Source organism: Elephas maximus, chromosome 12 (genome assembly GCF_024166365.1).
Source record: "Elephas maximus indicus isolate mEleMax1 chromosome 12, mEleMax1 primary haplotype, whole genome shotgun sequence".
NCBI lineage: Eukaryota > Metazoa > Chordata > Mammalia > Proboscidea > Elephantidae > Elephas > Elephas maximus.
This window is the reverse complement of record NC_064830.1, coordinates 53,771,445-53,786,939: the sequence shown is the minus strand read 5'-3', so window position 1 is coordinate 53,786,939 and position 15,495 is coordinate 53,771,445. Positions and strand designations below refer to the sequence as shown.

Sequence of the window (15,495 nt, the reverse complement as noted above, 5' to 3'; positions counted from 1 at the left end):
TTTGTGAAAGCTCCGTTTCATGGTATGCTCCTCTTGGGCACTACACAGTTGACCAAATGCCTTTTGCTGGATGGGCACCATGGACCTGCTGGATAGGTACCCAGGACCACTAGGGATTTCTTGCTTTCACTTTACTGCTGAAATGATGAGAGGTTCAGAGTAAGTCAGCTTCCAGCAAGTCCAAGAATTAAGATTATTGTGTAGGAAATAAAATTCTCTCCCTTCGCCCACCTATTGCACCTGTTAATTTGACTCCTGTCCCAGACAATAATGTATGTAACCCACCTGGAAAAATTGAGGCAGGTCTCCATGAGCTTGTGATATACCAGTTCCACCTTTCCTAGCTCAGTATCAAACCCTTTGCTAATCTCAAGGGCTCCAGTCTGTGCCCTTATCTCTTAGAAAAGCAACTCAAAGGCTTTTGCATCTCAAAGTAAGGGTGCATGGCAGGGCTCTGGGGAGAGAAGGAACATTCTTGGCAAGTCTCTGCTGTGCACTAGAAGGCATAGGGCTGCCTGGGGTGGTAGCGTGTATAACTTCCCTGTGTGGTCAGCAGGACGGCCTGGGTCTGGTAAGGGCAGGATCCCAGAAAGGTGAGGGAAGGGGTTGTCATTGGATGTCCAACTTAACAAACACACGAAGTGTTTCATGATCCTCCATCAGTTGTTAAATATGTATATTTAACTCATTTGCCTTGAAAAATATATTTTTCAATGAACTCTTAACTCTAGAAGAGGAATCAACTCTTGGCATCTCACCCTGGCCACTTAGAAGTGGTCATTTCAAGCTGTGGGCTTGAGAGCCAGGCTGAGGCCAGGTCATGTGTGCTATTTGGAATCCCATTGGAGCCAGTACTGGGCAGGCAGATGAAGGGAGCACCGTGTTTTTCTAGTCTCTCATTCTTCATCTTCACCAGCACTCACCTGTGGCTTCATCTGTCCCCTGCCCAGCTGAATGGCAAGTCTTGGTCCTGCCACAGCCTGTGGGAGGCGCAAAGATGCAGCAGTATGTGGGTGCACCCCCAGCCAGCTTAGGGTACAAACCTAAGATTCTTTACGTAAGACTTCCAGCTACTATTTGCTTCTTTAAAGTATTTTACCCACCTCTTAGAAACACTAAGTGCTTTTGAAAAACCTGGGAAAAACTTTAAAAAGATCGTTAATATCTATAAAAGGGAATCAAACAAAAATGTTTTGGGAATATGGCTCTCTTTCTGGGGATTTTTCTCTTTGGTTTCTAAAAGCAGGCCATAAAGCTGAGAGGACTGAAGCTACGGCCTAGCAAGTAGAATGGTGACTTAATACATGCACAGAGGCCTAGTACTGCTTCAGTTCTGACTGGGCCCCATTGGGCTGGTCTTGGTCATGTATCTCTATTCAGTTATTTTCTTAGTCAATTATCACATATTTAATTGAGGCATCTTCTCACAAATGAATTGAGTTTCCATGGACTTTTGAGCACCTGGATTTGCTGCAGTTTATTTTCGAATATTTGAAGGCCTGGACCTGTGGACATGTCCATGGATATGTTAACTTCCCTAGAATCAAACCAAGACCCTTCGAAATCCTTGGAACTGGGAAGGAGCCAGCACTTTGGAGAACGGGCCAAGGTTTTTGCTGAGGGAAGTAGCCCCTCCAGTGGACTTCAGGAAACCAGGGAGGCTTTGGTATACAATGCCTCAGCAACCATTGTGTCTTTAAATTTAGTCCTTCTCGATGTGTTTCTTGCGTATAATCATTGTAGAGCCACCCTTCTCAGATCAGAGGGTGAAAAGACTGTCTTTAACCTAAAAGAACAGGGAGGAGTCTCCTAAAAATAAGGTCATTGTCTATTGGAACTGTCACATAGGTACTAATTAAATTGTCTCCTTTCCCTAGTCTCCTCTGATTATTTTCAAAATGATATATTGTTCTAATTCAAGATAAAGACTATTTTAAACTAATTACTCTCTTCCTTTGAGGTGTAGACTTCTTGAAAAAAGTTTTGAACTGAAAACTCAAGACTATGAGAAGCAGATTTGGTCTTTGAAAGGAGAAATTCAAGCTCTCAAGGACGAGAAGATGCAACTCCACCATCAACTGGAGGAAGAGCGCGTCACCTCTAGTGGCTTGAAGGGGGAAGTGGCCCAACTGAGCAAGCAGACAAAGGTAGAAGCCCTTCTTACTTTTACACGAACCCTCTCACCTGTAACTTAACTCCCTGAGCGAAAGCAATTTCACGTTCCCCCAGAATTAGGCAGCTAAAGCACCTGTGTAGAGGCCACAGAGAAAGGGCTCTGTCTCCTTTAGTCATTCCAAGTATGAACTCCAAAGCTGCCTTTGATTTAGCACTTTACATACATGACCTGGTCCTCATGACAGGCCTATATGTGAGTAGAGTGATCTTTTATGGTGGACCAGGTTGACGGTGGACAAAGGACTATTGAGTCCTAAAGTGCTGCTTTTCTTTACGATGCTTCAGTGAATGCTCCAAGTCATATCTGTATTTACTTATGCTTCATAAACTAATCACAACAGATAAAACTTGACAACTTGTGGGCTTATTTTCTTTGAAAATAAGACTTAAGTCTTTAACATATCACATTAGAGAGTGTGGACCTCGATTTTCACTACTCTTTTTTTGAGGTTATGTTTACATAATTATTGAAATATGTTGTCCTACAGAGTACATCCAAATTAAATTATAAATTGACGTGAACCTTGTTATATAGTTCATCATGTTGTGATATATCTATAAATATCTGTATCAAATTAAATTACTTTATTATCTGAATCTTCCATTTAAACTGTTACCATAAAATCCACAAAGTATTGATCCGTGCTTAGACAATCAATGCTTAACTGAATTCCTTCCTTGCCAAAAAGCACAAACCTGCTTAAATACAATCCAGAAAAAATGTAAAACATTTCGGTTTAAAGTGAAACACTTTTAAGCTTCCACTAACTATGTGAAACCCATGGTAGAATTATTTGTTAAGGTTATGCACATATGCTCTGTAATAGCCATGCATGTTTTAGAAGAGCTTTTGGAATCACGTCAGGTAGCCTTTGAATTTCTTAATAGAGCTGACCATGTTCTGTGGGCCCTCGTTTCCTATTGTTTAAAATTAGGGGATTAGACCAGATAACCAGGAAGGGTCACTTTTACCAGACGACTTCATTCTTAGTAATCATGTAAGACTGATGCCAATCTGTAGGGTCATGTCATCTGGCTACAGTCAGCATCTGAAATTCAGGAAACTGTGTACCTGCATTTGGAGTGAGTCACCAGTAGATATCACTCACTTCCTCTTTTGTAGTGAAAATCGAGGTCCACACTCTCTAATGTGATATATTAAAGACTTAAGTTTTATTTTCAAAGAAAATAAGCCCACAAGTCATCAAGTTTATGTGTTGTGATTAGTTTATGAAGCATAAGTAAATACAGATATGACTTGGTGCATTCACTGAAGCGTTGTAAAGAAAAGCAGCACTTTAGGACTCAATAGTCCTTGGTCCACCGTCAACCTGGTCTACCATAAAAGATCGCTCTTACTCACATATAGGCCTGTCATGAGGACCAGGTCATGTACGTAAAGTGCTCAGTAAGTCCATTAGATCCCCTCCTCACCCTCTGTAGAAATGGGCTATAGCTCATCAACACTCAGAGTAACTGGGAAACTATCAAGAAGGAGTCAATTATTACCCTGCTGTTTCTGAAAGTCTTTTACCTCCCTTAGCTAAAAAAGCACAAACCTGTGATCCTCTCTCAGGCTGAGCTGATAAGGCCTATGAAAGGCAGGCACTATCTCGTTCCCACAACCAGAGCTACCCCTCGGTGGACCCCAGCCCACAGGCCACAGCTAACTCCCAGACCTCCTGAGATCACCCTGCCTCTGCCGCTGTTCCACTCTAGGCCTGGCTGAAGCTGAGACCCATAATTATGAAAGTGGCAACTTTGCCCACATCCTTCCATCTAAGATTTTATTATCCAGTGGAAGAGAATTTTAGTCCTATGATTTCACTTTTCTCAGCTCTTCCTCCCTCCAACCCACCCAGAACTTGTAGGAAGTAGTTATTTTTGTCCTTCATGTACTAGAAAAGATAATTCTACTGATATAACCAGGTAAGTCTGGGAATAAGTAACAACATTTTAAGCAGTTAATCATGCTTTGAGGCCAAGCTATATGGGCAGTGATGGATTTATATTATTTTAATTAAGAAACTACAGTGAAGATGCCTTATGTCAACACACAATACTATAATACTGTTCCCTTTATCTGATATAAATAATAACAGCTATTTTTTTCCTCATCTGATTCAACATTGCTGTAATTCAGATAGTCTCTGAGCTCGAAAAGGAGATAGAGCTACTTCAGACACAGAAGATAGATGTGGAAAAACATGTGCAGTCACAGAAACGGGAAATGAGAGGTAACAAAAAACATGAGTCACTTAGTCTCTGGGGTACAGACTGAATTTGTCATAGGTGTGTCACTGTAAGGAAATGTGTCTTTTGATTAACATGAAGTTGGTTGGTTAGCTGGTTGATTGGATACCTGGTAGGTTGGTTAGTTGGTAGATTGAATAGCTAGTTGGTTGGATAGCTGGTAGGATGGTTAGCTAGTTGGTTGGTTAGATAGCTGTTAAGTTAGTTACCTGATTTGTTGGCTACCTGGGTAGGTTAGTTAGCTGATGTGTTGGTTAGCTGGAGATTCTGTATAAAGTCTGAGAACTGAGCCCTGGAAAGGGAATAGGAGAAAGGAAATCACGCAAAAATGTAATTTATACAAGCTCTGCCTTTTTCTTATAGAAAAGATGTCAGAGATCACAAAACAACTTCTTGAAAGCTATGATATTGAAGGCGTAAGAAGCAGGTAACCATTTTTCGCTTTAACAACCATCGTGCATTATCACACATTTAAAAGATGTAAAACATGAGAAAGATTATTTTCTTACCTTCCTTGTTTTCCAGGCTCTCTGTGGAGGATTTGGGACATTTAAATGAAGATGGAGAACTTTGGTTTGCTTATGAAGGCCTAAAGAAAGCAACCCGGTTAGAAATCCCCCTCAGGACTCTTTTTCATTTTTCAGAGATTTTATGGCCTGAGAAACCACAGATAGACTATTACAAAGTCAAAAGGTTATCTTATATATATTTAACACACAAAGTAAATTCAATACAGCAGAGTGATCTTTAACTACTAGACATATTTCTCCAAGAATAGGTAATATTAGTAATGAAGAGTAAACTTTTTATGGGCTAACCTGCCTAATAATAAAGCCCATGACCTGTAGAGTGAAAATTTGATTATATCAAATAAGTTGACCAATATTGCTATAAAAACAAAAAAACAAACTCATTGCCATCAAGTGAATTCCAACTCATAGCGACTCTATAGGACAGAGTATAACTGCTCCATAGGGTTTCCAAGGAGCAACTGTTGGATTCAAGCTGCAAACCTTTTGATTAGCAACTGAGCTCTTAACCACTGTGCCACCAGGGCTCTAATGTTTATTTAAATTTAAGGAGTTTGATGTGTATTTTTAAATTATTAAGAGAGTAAGAAAGTAATTTTAATAACTCCTAAAATAAAAATTCTTATCATTACTTGATGGTAACCTCGTATAATGCTTCCTAAATGGCTAGGAGAATTTTATAATTCTATATTCCTCATTCCATGGCAGGAGCCCTGGTGACACAACAGTTAAGCGCTCAGCTGTTAACCCAAAGGTTGTCAGTTTGAACCCACCCAGCAGCTTTGGGGGAGAAAGAACTGGTGATCTATTCCCATAAAGATTATAGCCTAGAAAATTCTATGGAGCAGTTCTACTCTGTAAGACATGGGGTCGCTGGGAGTCAAAATTGACTCAGTGACACCTAACAACAACCCCATAGCCTATGACTATGTGTATATAAGTAAATTTTATGTATTTAATGTATCTGTGGGTTTTCTAACTGCTGCACATATACGCACTCAGTCACCAGCACGGCAGAATGAAGACTGTATGATTCATTCCCTGACTCTGCTTTAACAGTGTTTTGGAGAGTCATTTCCAGTCCCAGAAGGATTGCTATGAAAAGGAAATTGAAGCTTTGAATTTCAAAGTGATGCATCTAAGTCAAGAAATCAACCACCTGCAAAAATTCTTTAGAGAAGAGAATGACATCAATGAAAGTATCCGTCATGAAGTTACCAGGCTAACATCAGAAAACATGGTATGGTCTCGGCCACGGGCCCCAGTTAAGGCCATATTTCTAGAAACGTTATTTGTTGGTAGAGAAGAATTCAGTCTTTTGGAAGTAAAACGATTGGTATACATCATTTTTTCGAGAAGTCAAATAACTGGGTCAGAAGGTAAAATTATAAAATGTCCCCAGACTGGAGAGCACTTTGATTGAGAGTATGTTTGTTTACCATAGACTGTGTCCACATTTTGTGATGTGTATATGTGAGAGAGTGTGTGTGTGAATGTGAGTGTGAATGTGTGAGTGTATGTATATATGAGTGTGTGTGGGGGTGATTATGTATGTTTAGCCCTAGCCCCTTGGAAGGTGACCAAAAAAAACCCAAAAACAAACAAACAAAAAAAAATGAAGGTAAGAAGGGTGACCCTTGAAAGGTGAGGGCATTGAGAAGGTCAGTCCCCCCTGCTCATGCTCTGGGTCTCATCTCCTTCTTCTCTAATGCCCATCCTTGCCCATAGCAGTTGTCTCATCATATCTTCTGACTCGTTCTTACTGGCATGGAGAAAGGCTTTCAGAATCTCCCCCTCTTAAGAAGCGCCCCTTCTTAATCCCACATCCCCTGAAGCTACCACCCCGTTTCTTTGGGGAGGTGGCCAGAATTCCCAAAGGCCACCTAACTGCTTTCTTACCACCCATTTACTCTGCAGCCACCCCATCTGCCCTGTGCCCCACCCACTAACTGAATCTGCCTCCACAGAGCTAATCACCAAGGGTTCCTTCTCGTCTTACTCATTCTCTCAGCAGCACTTGGCGAAGTTCATCACTCCTTCTCCCTCCTTATTGAACATTCTGTTCTCTTGGCTTCCAGGACACCATGGTCTCCTAGATTTTTCTTCCTGCCTCACTGGCTGCCCCTCCTCAGCTTCTTTACTGTCTCCTCTTCTGCTCTAACCTGGAAGCATTAGAAAATCTCAGGGCTGCGTCACCAAGTGAAGAGACATCATGTCTTTGTTTATTCATTGGATGAAACTTTGAATAAGGAATTCTCTGTGAGATCCATTGCCCAATCAAACAAATATTCTTCATTTGAACTTCAGAGGTGTGGGTGTATTTATAAACTTGAACAACAAAAAAACTTTTTGCCTGACTGAGGAGGAGGTGATGGACATGTAAAGAAATATACAGATAGACAAGGATGAAGGACTGTGGAACATACTGAATGATTCCAGACCTCTGCTAATAGAGCAGCTTACACCCACAATTCAGAGGGAACTGTGGGATCCCTTTCAGACTGCTTTTCCTGTTCCTGGATGAGAAGATGATGTCTTGGGCCTGGACCCAAAGAGGCTGGCTGCTACTTGCTCACAGTGCACAGTGATGTCCATGCCCCTCCCTCAACTCAACCTAGGATTCCATACACTTTCTCCCATAGTGCACTTCCTTCTTTCCCAGAAGACTTTGGTGATGTCAGGCATTCTACTGCACATATATGCACTCAGTCACCAGCACAGTCACCAGAGGGAACTGCTTCCTCTGAGCAGGCTGGTATTTCCAGTGACCGTATAAATCTTGAGGTAAAAAACATAAAGCCAGTCCAGTCTAATGTCTTGACAAGTTTTCTTCTTATAAAACTATGCTACAGATACATTCCATGGGGCTCAACAGCTAGACAGTTTAGCTTGCTTCTGAGCAGCTCCAAAGTTTTAAAGTTCAGAGGTGAAAGTATTTTCTATTCTAATGTTTCTAATTCTACTCTAAAGATGATTCCAGGCTTTAAACAGCAAATTGCAGAACTGGAGAAACAGAAGCAAGATCTTGAAATCCGCCTGAATGAACAAACTGAAAAAACAAGAGGTAACTGAAGCCCTCCCTCATGAGCCTCCCTTTAGAGAATGGTTTCCTGTATCCAGGAAATGACATAGGAAGGTCATCTTACCCAGGGGGTCTCATTCTCTGACTCTCCCCTGGGCCAGGTGTCATCAATGTGAGAAGTAGGGTAGGTGGAGGGAATAGGAAAGTGTATGGGACTGGAGAGAGTATGCCCCATTTAAAAGTGCCTCTGAACTTTGACTGTTGCCAACCAGGAATGTGGGCCCCAATGTAGCTAGATATTCTTATTTTTAAAGAAAGCAGTAAGTCCAGATTTTTATGTGAAATACCACAATTTTAGAATATCAGTTTAAAAATTTTTTTACATGTTGTTCAGCCCAAACAAAATCTAATTGCTAGCTGGATAGTTTAGGACCTCTGATAACTGAAAATAAGACCAAACCCAAATCAGAATGCACTCATATGGCCCCAAAGTATGACATTCCTTCCCACTGTAGGAAAACTGGAGGAATTGTCTCATCAGTTGAATCGCAGTTGTGAAGAGGCAGGGACACAGAGAAGGTAAGTGTTAACATGTATGTTCTTCAAGTTCATGCTTGTATAATGTCTTTCTTAAATTGTGGGAGATACTAAGACATGGTATTAGGCCAAAAAACCAAGGTACTGATTAATGTGCTTGATATATTACCATTCAAGTGGAGGATGGAAACCCTGGTGGTGTAGTGGTTAAGTGCTATAGCTGCTAACTAAAAGGTCAGCAGTTCCTTGGAAACTCTATGGAGCAGTTCTACTCTGTCCTACAGGGTCGCTATGAGTCGGAATTGACTCGATAGCAATGGATTGTTTTTTTGTTTAAGTGGAGGATAAAAAGAAATATGTTCTGTGGAGAATGTACAAGAAACAAAACTTTGGTTCGCTCCAGGGAGGGTGGCTGTGGCTGAGGCACAGGGGAGGGAGGAGACTTACTTTCCATTGTATATACTTTTGCACTTTTGAAATGTTGTACCAATGTTCATGAATTATCTATTCCCAAAAATGGGTAAAATAAAATTGTATGAGTGAGAAGAGTTTTTCTTAGCAGATCATTTAGGGTCAGATTTAAAATCCCCATTGATAGATGATCTTCACTGCTAACTACCTACCCCTCCCAACTTTGCATCCTGACCAGCAAAGGGCCTCGTGCCCTGGTAGAGCCCTGTGAAAAAAAATATTTTATTTTGCTGCCAATTTGTAGAGACACTTAATTTTATGGAACAATAAATAGACACTCTACGTCTCTGAGAGCATTTTTAATCATGTGACTTCATCTGTAGTATTAGGACTAAATGAGGACCCAAAATAGTAGGAGAGTGGTGAGATACCATTTTGTAACTATTTTGATGGACTCCTCTTTTCCCACCTCTCCAGCCCCTAGCTTTATGAGTGTCTAGTTCCCAGGCTGTTCACTAAAGGCATAATAATTTGGCTATTGGTGATAAAGGCGTGAATGTCGTGAGAGAGCAGTGAAGTGGGTGGGGTGGGGTAAGGGTAAGAATCTCTCCGCAGGTCAGGGAGACTGGAGGAGTCCATGGACAATTTTATATCCCAGTCAATCCTGGTGTCTCTCCCTTCCACTTCAAGGACTCCCCTATTCAGGTACTATTTGTTTTACATATAAATTGACCAAAGTATTTTTCCATCTTTGGAAATATCGGTGCTTGCTGTGACAATGAGTGACTTCTCCATGATGGTCAAATTGATATAAAAAGTGCCTTTAATCTTTTTTCAGAATCATAGAGGTCCAAAGTGAAATACACACCAAAGAGAAAGAGAAGTTCATCGGTAAGATTCAAGAAATGGAGGAGGTCACCGAACAATTAAAGAAACAGTTTGAAACTGAGAGCGAAGTCAAAAGTAGTTTCCTGCAGGAAGTATCCCGCCTCACCGTGGAAAACAGAGTGAGAATTTTTCAAACTTGTTGATAAATAGCTGCCTGCATACAGACCCCTCAGAATTCAGGAAGAACCTAAACATTCTTTGCCCTTTATGTGGTCGTTGTTGCCATTGAGTCAATTTCAACTCATTGTGACCCATGTGTGCAGAGGAGAGCTGTGCTTCATAAGGTTTTCTAGGCTGTGATCTTTTGGAAGCATATCACCAGGCCTGTTTTCCAGGGTGCCTCTGGGTGGGTTCAAACCACCAACCTAAGTGCTAGTAGTCTGTGCCCCCCCAGGGACTCCTATGCCCTTTATAGGAAATATTCATAGGCATCTAAGACTCTCAGAGCTCTTGAGCCATATTCAGCACTGGCAAGGTCACCTCCTTACCAGGAAGAAAAAACAAAGTCAGGGCCCAAGCCTCTGAACTGTTTCTCTGCCTCCAGCTCCGAGCATCCAAAGAGCTTATCTTCCACATTCAGATTTTTCAAATTCTCCGTAATAAGTATTACTTTATAGTAAGGACAAAAAAAAATGTTGCCTAAAGTTGATTATGACTCATGGTGACCCCATGTGTGTCAGAGTAGAACTGTGTCCCATAGGGTTTTCAATGGCTGGTTTTCAGAAGTGGATTGCCAGGGCTTTCTTCTGAGGCACCTCTGAGCAGACTTGAACTTCCAACCTTTCAGTTAGCAGCCGAGTGTGTTAACTGTTTCTACCACCCAGGGACTCCAAGGGAAAAATAGGCCAAGATAAATGTGGTATATCCATACAATGGAGTATTATTCAGTCATAAAAAGCAATGAAGTATGGATACATGCTACAACATGGATGAATCTTGAACTCATTATGCTAGGTGAAAGAGCCAGACACAAAAGACCACATATTGTGCAATTCTATTTATATAAAATGTCCAGAATGGGAAAATCCATGGAGAGGGCAAGTAGATTAGTGGTTATTTAGGGCTAGGGGAATAGAGGGATTAGAAGATGGCAGCTAAAGGGTAACAGGTTTCTTTTTGGGCAATGGAAATAATCTAAAATTGATTATGGTGATGGTTGCACAACTCTGCCTGTACTAAAAACCATTGAATTGTACACTTTGAATGGAAGAATTGTATGATATGTAAATTATATCTGAAAACAGCTGTTGCTAAAAAAAAAATAGATTAAGATACTTCTAAGCTAATGTCCTTGTTTCTTTTTGTTTCTGTAGAATCTTGAAGAAGAGTTAGACATGAAGGACAGAGTGATTAAAAAGCTACAAGATCAAGTCAAGACTCTAACCAAGACAACTGAAAAAAGTAGGAGAAATAATATTCACTTTCTTATTCTTTTGAGTTTTCAGTTAAAGTCAACAGGCATTTATTATTTTCTGACATGGTCCAAAAGGAAAGAAAGGATGATTCAAAACCCATAACCCAAAGAAATGATCTCCACAGGTGATGTCTGGGCCCAGTGATGAGTCAGTGGAATGATCTTTGGAGGCAGGAACACAACTCCCCAGATAGTACCAGTAAATGCAAGGGACTTTTAACCTCTTCCTCTATTAGTTCTCTTTTTAAAAATGAAACTGTGAAAGAGTTTAAAAATTGACTGCTTTGAAATGTACCTTTTAAGTGCACCCATTTAAAGTCTACAATTTAGCAGTTTTTAGTATAGTCACAGTTACACAGGATCAACATCCCAATTTCTATTAGAAGGAATAGAGAACTAAGAAGCCAGACAGTCCTAAACGCAGACTGAACTTCACACTTAGAATTTCCTCGTTGCATGAGCTTCTGTGAATGGACCCTCCAACCTTTCTTTCCTTTGTTAGCTTCTGTGTCACTGACCTTTTCCCTGCTTCTGATGTCTTCTAACACTCTTCACTTTTGCTCTATTCTTCCTCTTCTCCCCAGCCTTTATCACTAAGTCTTTATCTTCAATTCTCTGTGCCTTTTTCTTGTATTCACTTCTTTAAAGAGCTCCTTTATTCTTTTTTTTTTTTAATTGTGCTTTAGGTGAAAGTTTATAGCTCAAGTTAATTTCTCATACAAAAATTTATATACATACTGTTATGTGACATTAGTTGCAATCCCCACAATGTGACAGCACACTCTCCCTTTCCACCCCAGGTTCCCTCTGTCCACTCAACCAATTCCTGTGCCTTTCTGCCTTCTCATCCTGCCTTAGGACAGGAGCCACTCATTTTGTCTCGGGTATATGATTGAACTAAGAAGCACACTCCTCAAGAGTATTACTTTTGTTTTACAGTCCTGTCTAATCTTTGTCTGAAGTGTGGACTTTGGGAATGGTTTTAGTTCCGTGTTAACAGAGAGTCCCGAGGCCATAGTTTCAGGAATTCCTCCAGTCTCTGTTAGACCATTAAGTCTGGTCTTTTTATGTGATTTTGAGTCCTGCTCCACACTTTTCTCCCACTCTGTCTGGGACTCTCTGTTGTGCCCCCTGTCAGGGCAATCATTGGTGGTGGCTGGATACTATCATTTGGTCTCAGGCTGATGGAGTCTCTGGTTTATGTGGTCCTTTAGTCCCTTGGGCTGATATTTTCCTTGTGACTTTGGTTTTCTTCATTCTCCTTTGCTCCAAGGAATGGGACCAATTGATGCATCTTAGATGGCCATTTGCAAGCTTTTAAGACCCTAGGTGCCACTCACCAAAGTGGGATGCAGAATATTTTCTTAATAAACATTATTATGCCGGTTGACTAGATGTTCCCTAAAACTATGATCCACAGGCCCCAGCCCCAGCTACTCTATGCCTCAAAGTGTTTGGATGTGTCCAGGAAACTTCTTAGTTTTCGCTTTGGTCCAGTTGTGCTGACTTCCCCTGTATTGTGTGCTGTCCTTCCCTTCACTGAAGTTGGTCCTTGTCTGCTATCTAGTTAGTGAATTCCCCTCCCCACCCCATAACCACAAAGAATGCTTTTTTCTGTGTTTAAACCTTTTCTTGAGTTCTTTTAATAGTGATCTCATATAATATTTGTCCTTTTGCGATTGACTTCCTTCACTCAGCATAATGCTTTCCAGATTCATCCATGTTGTGGGATGTTATGCAGATTCATCATTGTTTTTATTATTGCATAGTATTCCATTGTGTGTGTGTACCATCATTTGTTTATCCATTTGTCTGTTGATGGGCACCTAGATTGTTTCTATCTTTTTGCTATTGTGAACAGTGCTGCAATGAATGTGGGTATGCATATGTCTATTCATGTAATGGCTCTTATTTCTCTAGGATATATTCCTAGAGTGGGATTGCTGGATCATATGGTATTTCTATTTCTAGCTTTTTAAGGAAGCGCCAAATTGTTTTCCAAAGTGGTTGTGCCATTTTACATTCCTCCCAGCAGTGCATAAGTGTCCCAGTCGAGCTCCTTTATTCTTTTTTACTCAACTGTCAGTTCAAATTTAAAATGTCCAAAACCAAATTAATGATCTTTCTCCTTCAATAATAAATGAATACAGTCCTGCTCTATGAGGGCAGGGACCACATCTGTACTTCCCACTCTTCATCGTGTCCCTATTATTGAAATGAATGAACTGTTATCTCTACATTAGGATTACCAAATCCACGGTCCAATCCTGACGCCTTTTCCTCAGTCTCACTCCCCTTTTGCCTCTAAGACTATATCCTTTGCCTTTCTATTATCATCTAACTCAAGGTATCTAAATCTGAACTCATCAGCTTCTTTTCTGTATTAGTTATCTATTGATACATAAAAAAATCACCCCAAAACTTAGCAACTTAAAACAATAGACATTTAACAACACACAGTTTCTGAGGGTCAGAAATCTGGAGCAGCTTAGAGGGGTGGTTCTGGTTCAGAGCTGCAGTCAAGTCATCAGCCAGGGACACCGTCATGAAAAGACTCAACTGGGGCTAGAGGATCTGCTTCCAAGCTCACTCATGTGACTGCCAGCAGGAAGCCAGTATCTTCTGAACACACTGTAGACATTAGCTTGAAGGATCCTTGCAAGGAACATGCCCAGATCCAAGTCACTACACTCAAGAATACACAAAATATGGTGTCTCCATCAGGTATTTCTGCTTCATTTATTGCTCCTCTCAGTCCAGGTGCAGTTGACTAATCAGAAGTCATTGTTATTGTGAGCAATGTTGCTAAGTAAAGCAGTTGACATTCCACCTTTAACAGTCTCCAGAGGAACTGAGCTAGTAAGTTAACCAAAGGAAAAATCATCATGCCACCAGAGTCTACTTACTTTCCTTGGTCCAGCTGGAGTGGCACCTCCTCCATGAAGCCTTTTTCAATAGTTCCAGCCATTTGCATGAATTCCCATGCTCCCTGTATTGGTTTTCTGTTGCTGCTATAACAAATTGCCATGAACTTAGTGGCTAAACAACACAAATTTAGATGTCAGCAGTCCCATATGGCTTCCACTGGGCTAAAATCAAGCTGTCTGCAGGCTATGTTCCTTCTGGAAACTCAGGAGAACCCATTCCCTTGCCTTTTTCTATATCCCTTGGGCCCTTCTTCCATCTTCAAAATTCACAGTACAGTATCTTCAAAATCTCTCTGCTTCTACCGTCACATCTCCTCTTGAGATCAAGGTGAAACTTTGAGGCCCAGACAGCAGATTGTGCCCCCTCCCCAGGCCAAAGATGCCCACATCCTAATTCCTAGAACTTGTGAATATGTCACCTTATATGGCAAAAGAGACTTTGAAGATGTCATTAAGTTAAGGTTCTTGAGATGGGGAAGTTATTCTGGGTTATCTACGTAGGCCCAGTGTAATCACAGAGACCTGAAAAGAGGGAGGCAGGAGTGAGAGAGTGAAAGAAGGAGATGTGCTAAAGAAAGCAGGAGTCAGAGTAATGTGGGCACGAGCCAAGGAATGCAGGTGGCCTCTAGAAGCTGGAAAATCAAGGAAATAGATTTTACCCTAAAACCTCCAGAAAGAATGCAGCTCTGCTGATACTTTGATTTTAGCCCATAAGACCCATTTTGAACTTCCAGCCTCCGGAATTGTTAGATAATAAATTTTTGTTGTTTTAAGCCACTATGTTTGTGATAATTTGTCATAGCAACAACAGGAAACTAATACAGTCCTCTTAGTCAGGACCATGTAATTAGGTATTTTGTTCACCAAATGTTTCATAAGTCTTGCTTCTTTAACTGTGACATTAACCTATTGAAGATAGGGCAACTATCTTGAACTTCTTTCATATCCCCAATGTGTTAGATACATAGCAGGCATACATAGGGATTCTTTCAAGGCTAACTCAGTCTTTTAAGCAGCAGCACTCATAGATATACTCACAGATAGGAATCACTACCAGGAGAAATTTCTCAGGATACAATAAATTTTTAATTTATCTAAAACCCATAGGAGTTCGTGTACAACTCAGCCAAAACTGGGTAGGAGGAGACTACATAGTCTATTTATAAAACCTGCAAAAGTTTTGTGTGTGTGTTTGGCTGACTTTTTGCCTCTGTCTACAGCCAATGATGTGCACTTGTCCCCTGGACCCAAAGAGTACCTTGGAATGCTGGAATACAAGAGGGAAGATGAGGCCAAGCTCATTCAAAACCTCATTCTCGGTAGTAAAACCTGAAAGTC

At 40.8% G+C, this 15,495-nt stretch overlaps 1 protein-coding gene across 1 annotated transcript in view; it reads left to right on the top strand.

Moving 5' to 3' along the window:
• Positions 1-15,495, top strand: part of MYO5C (myosin VC) — a 153,921-nt gene that overhangs the window by 122,140 nt on the left and 16,286 nt on the right. Inside the window, exons 25-34 of the mRNA XM_049905158.1 lie at positions 1,967-2,147; positions 4,319-4,412; positions 4,792-4,855; positions 4,954-5,034; positions 6,018-6,198; positions 7,929-8,022; positions 8,496-8,559; positions 9,767-9,935; positions 11,130-11,217; positions 15,378-15,476. Coding sequence (XP_049761115.1) covers positions 1,967-2,147; positions 4,319-4,412; positions 4,792-4,855; positions 4,954-5,034; positions 6,018-6,198; positions 7,929-8,022; positions 8,496-8,559; positions 9,767-9,935; positions 11,130-11,217; positions 15,378-15,476 — 1,115 coding nt within the window. The remainder of the gene's footprint in view (positions 1-1,966; positions 2,148-4,318; positions 4,413-4,791; positions 4,856-4,953; positions 5,035-6,017; positions 6,199-7,928; positions 8,023-8,495; positions 8,560-9,766; positions 9,936-11,129; positions 11,218-15,377; positions 15,477-15,495) is intronic.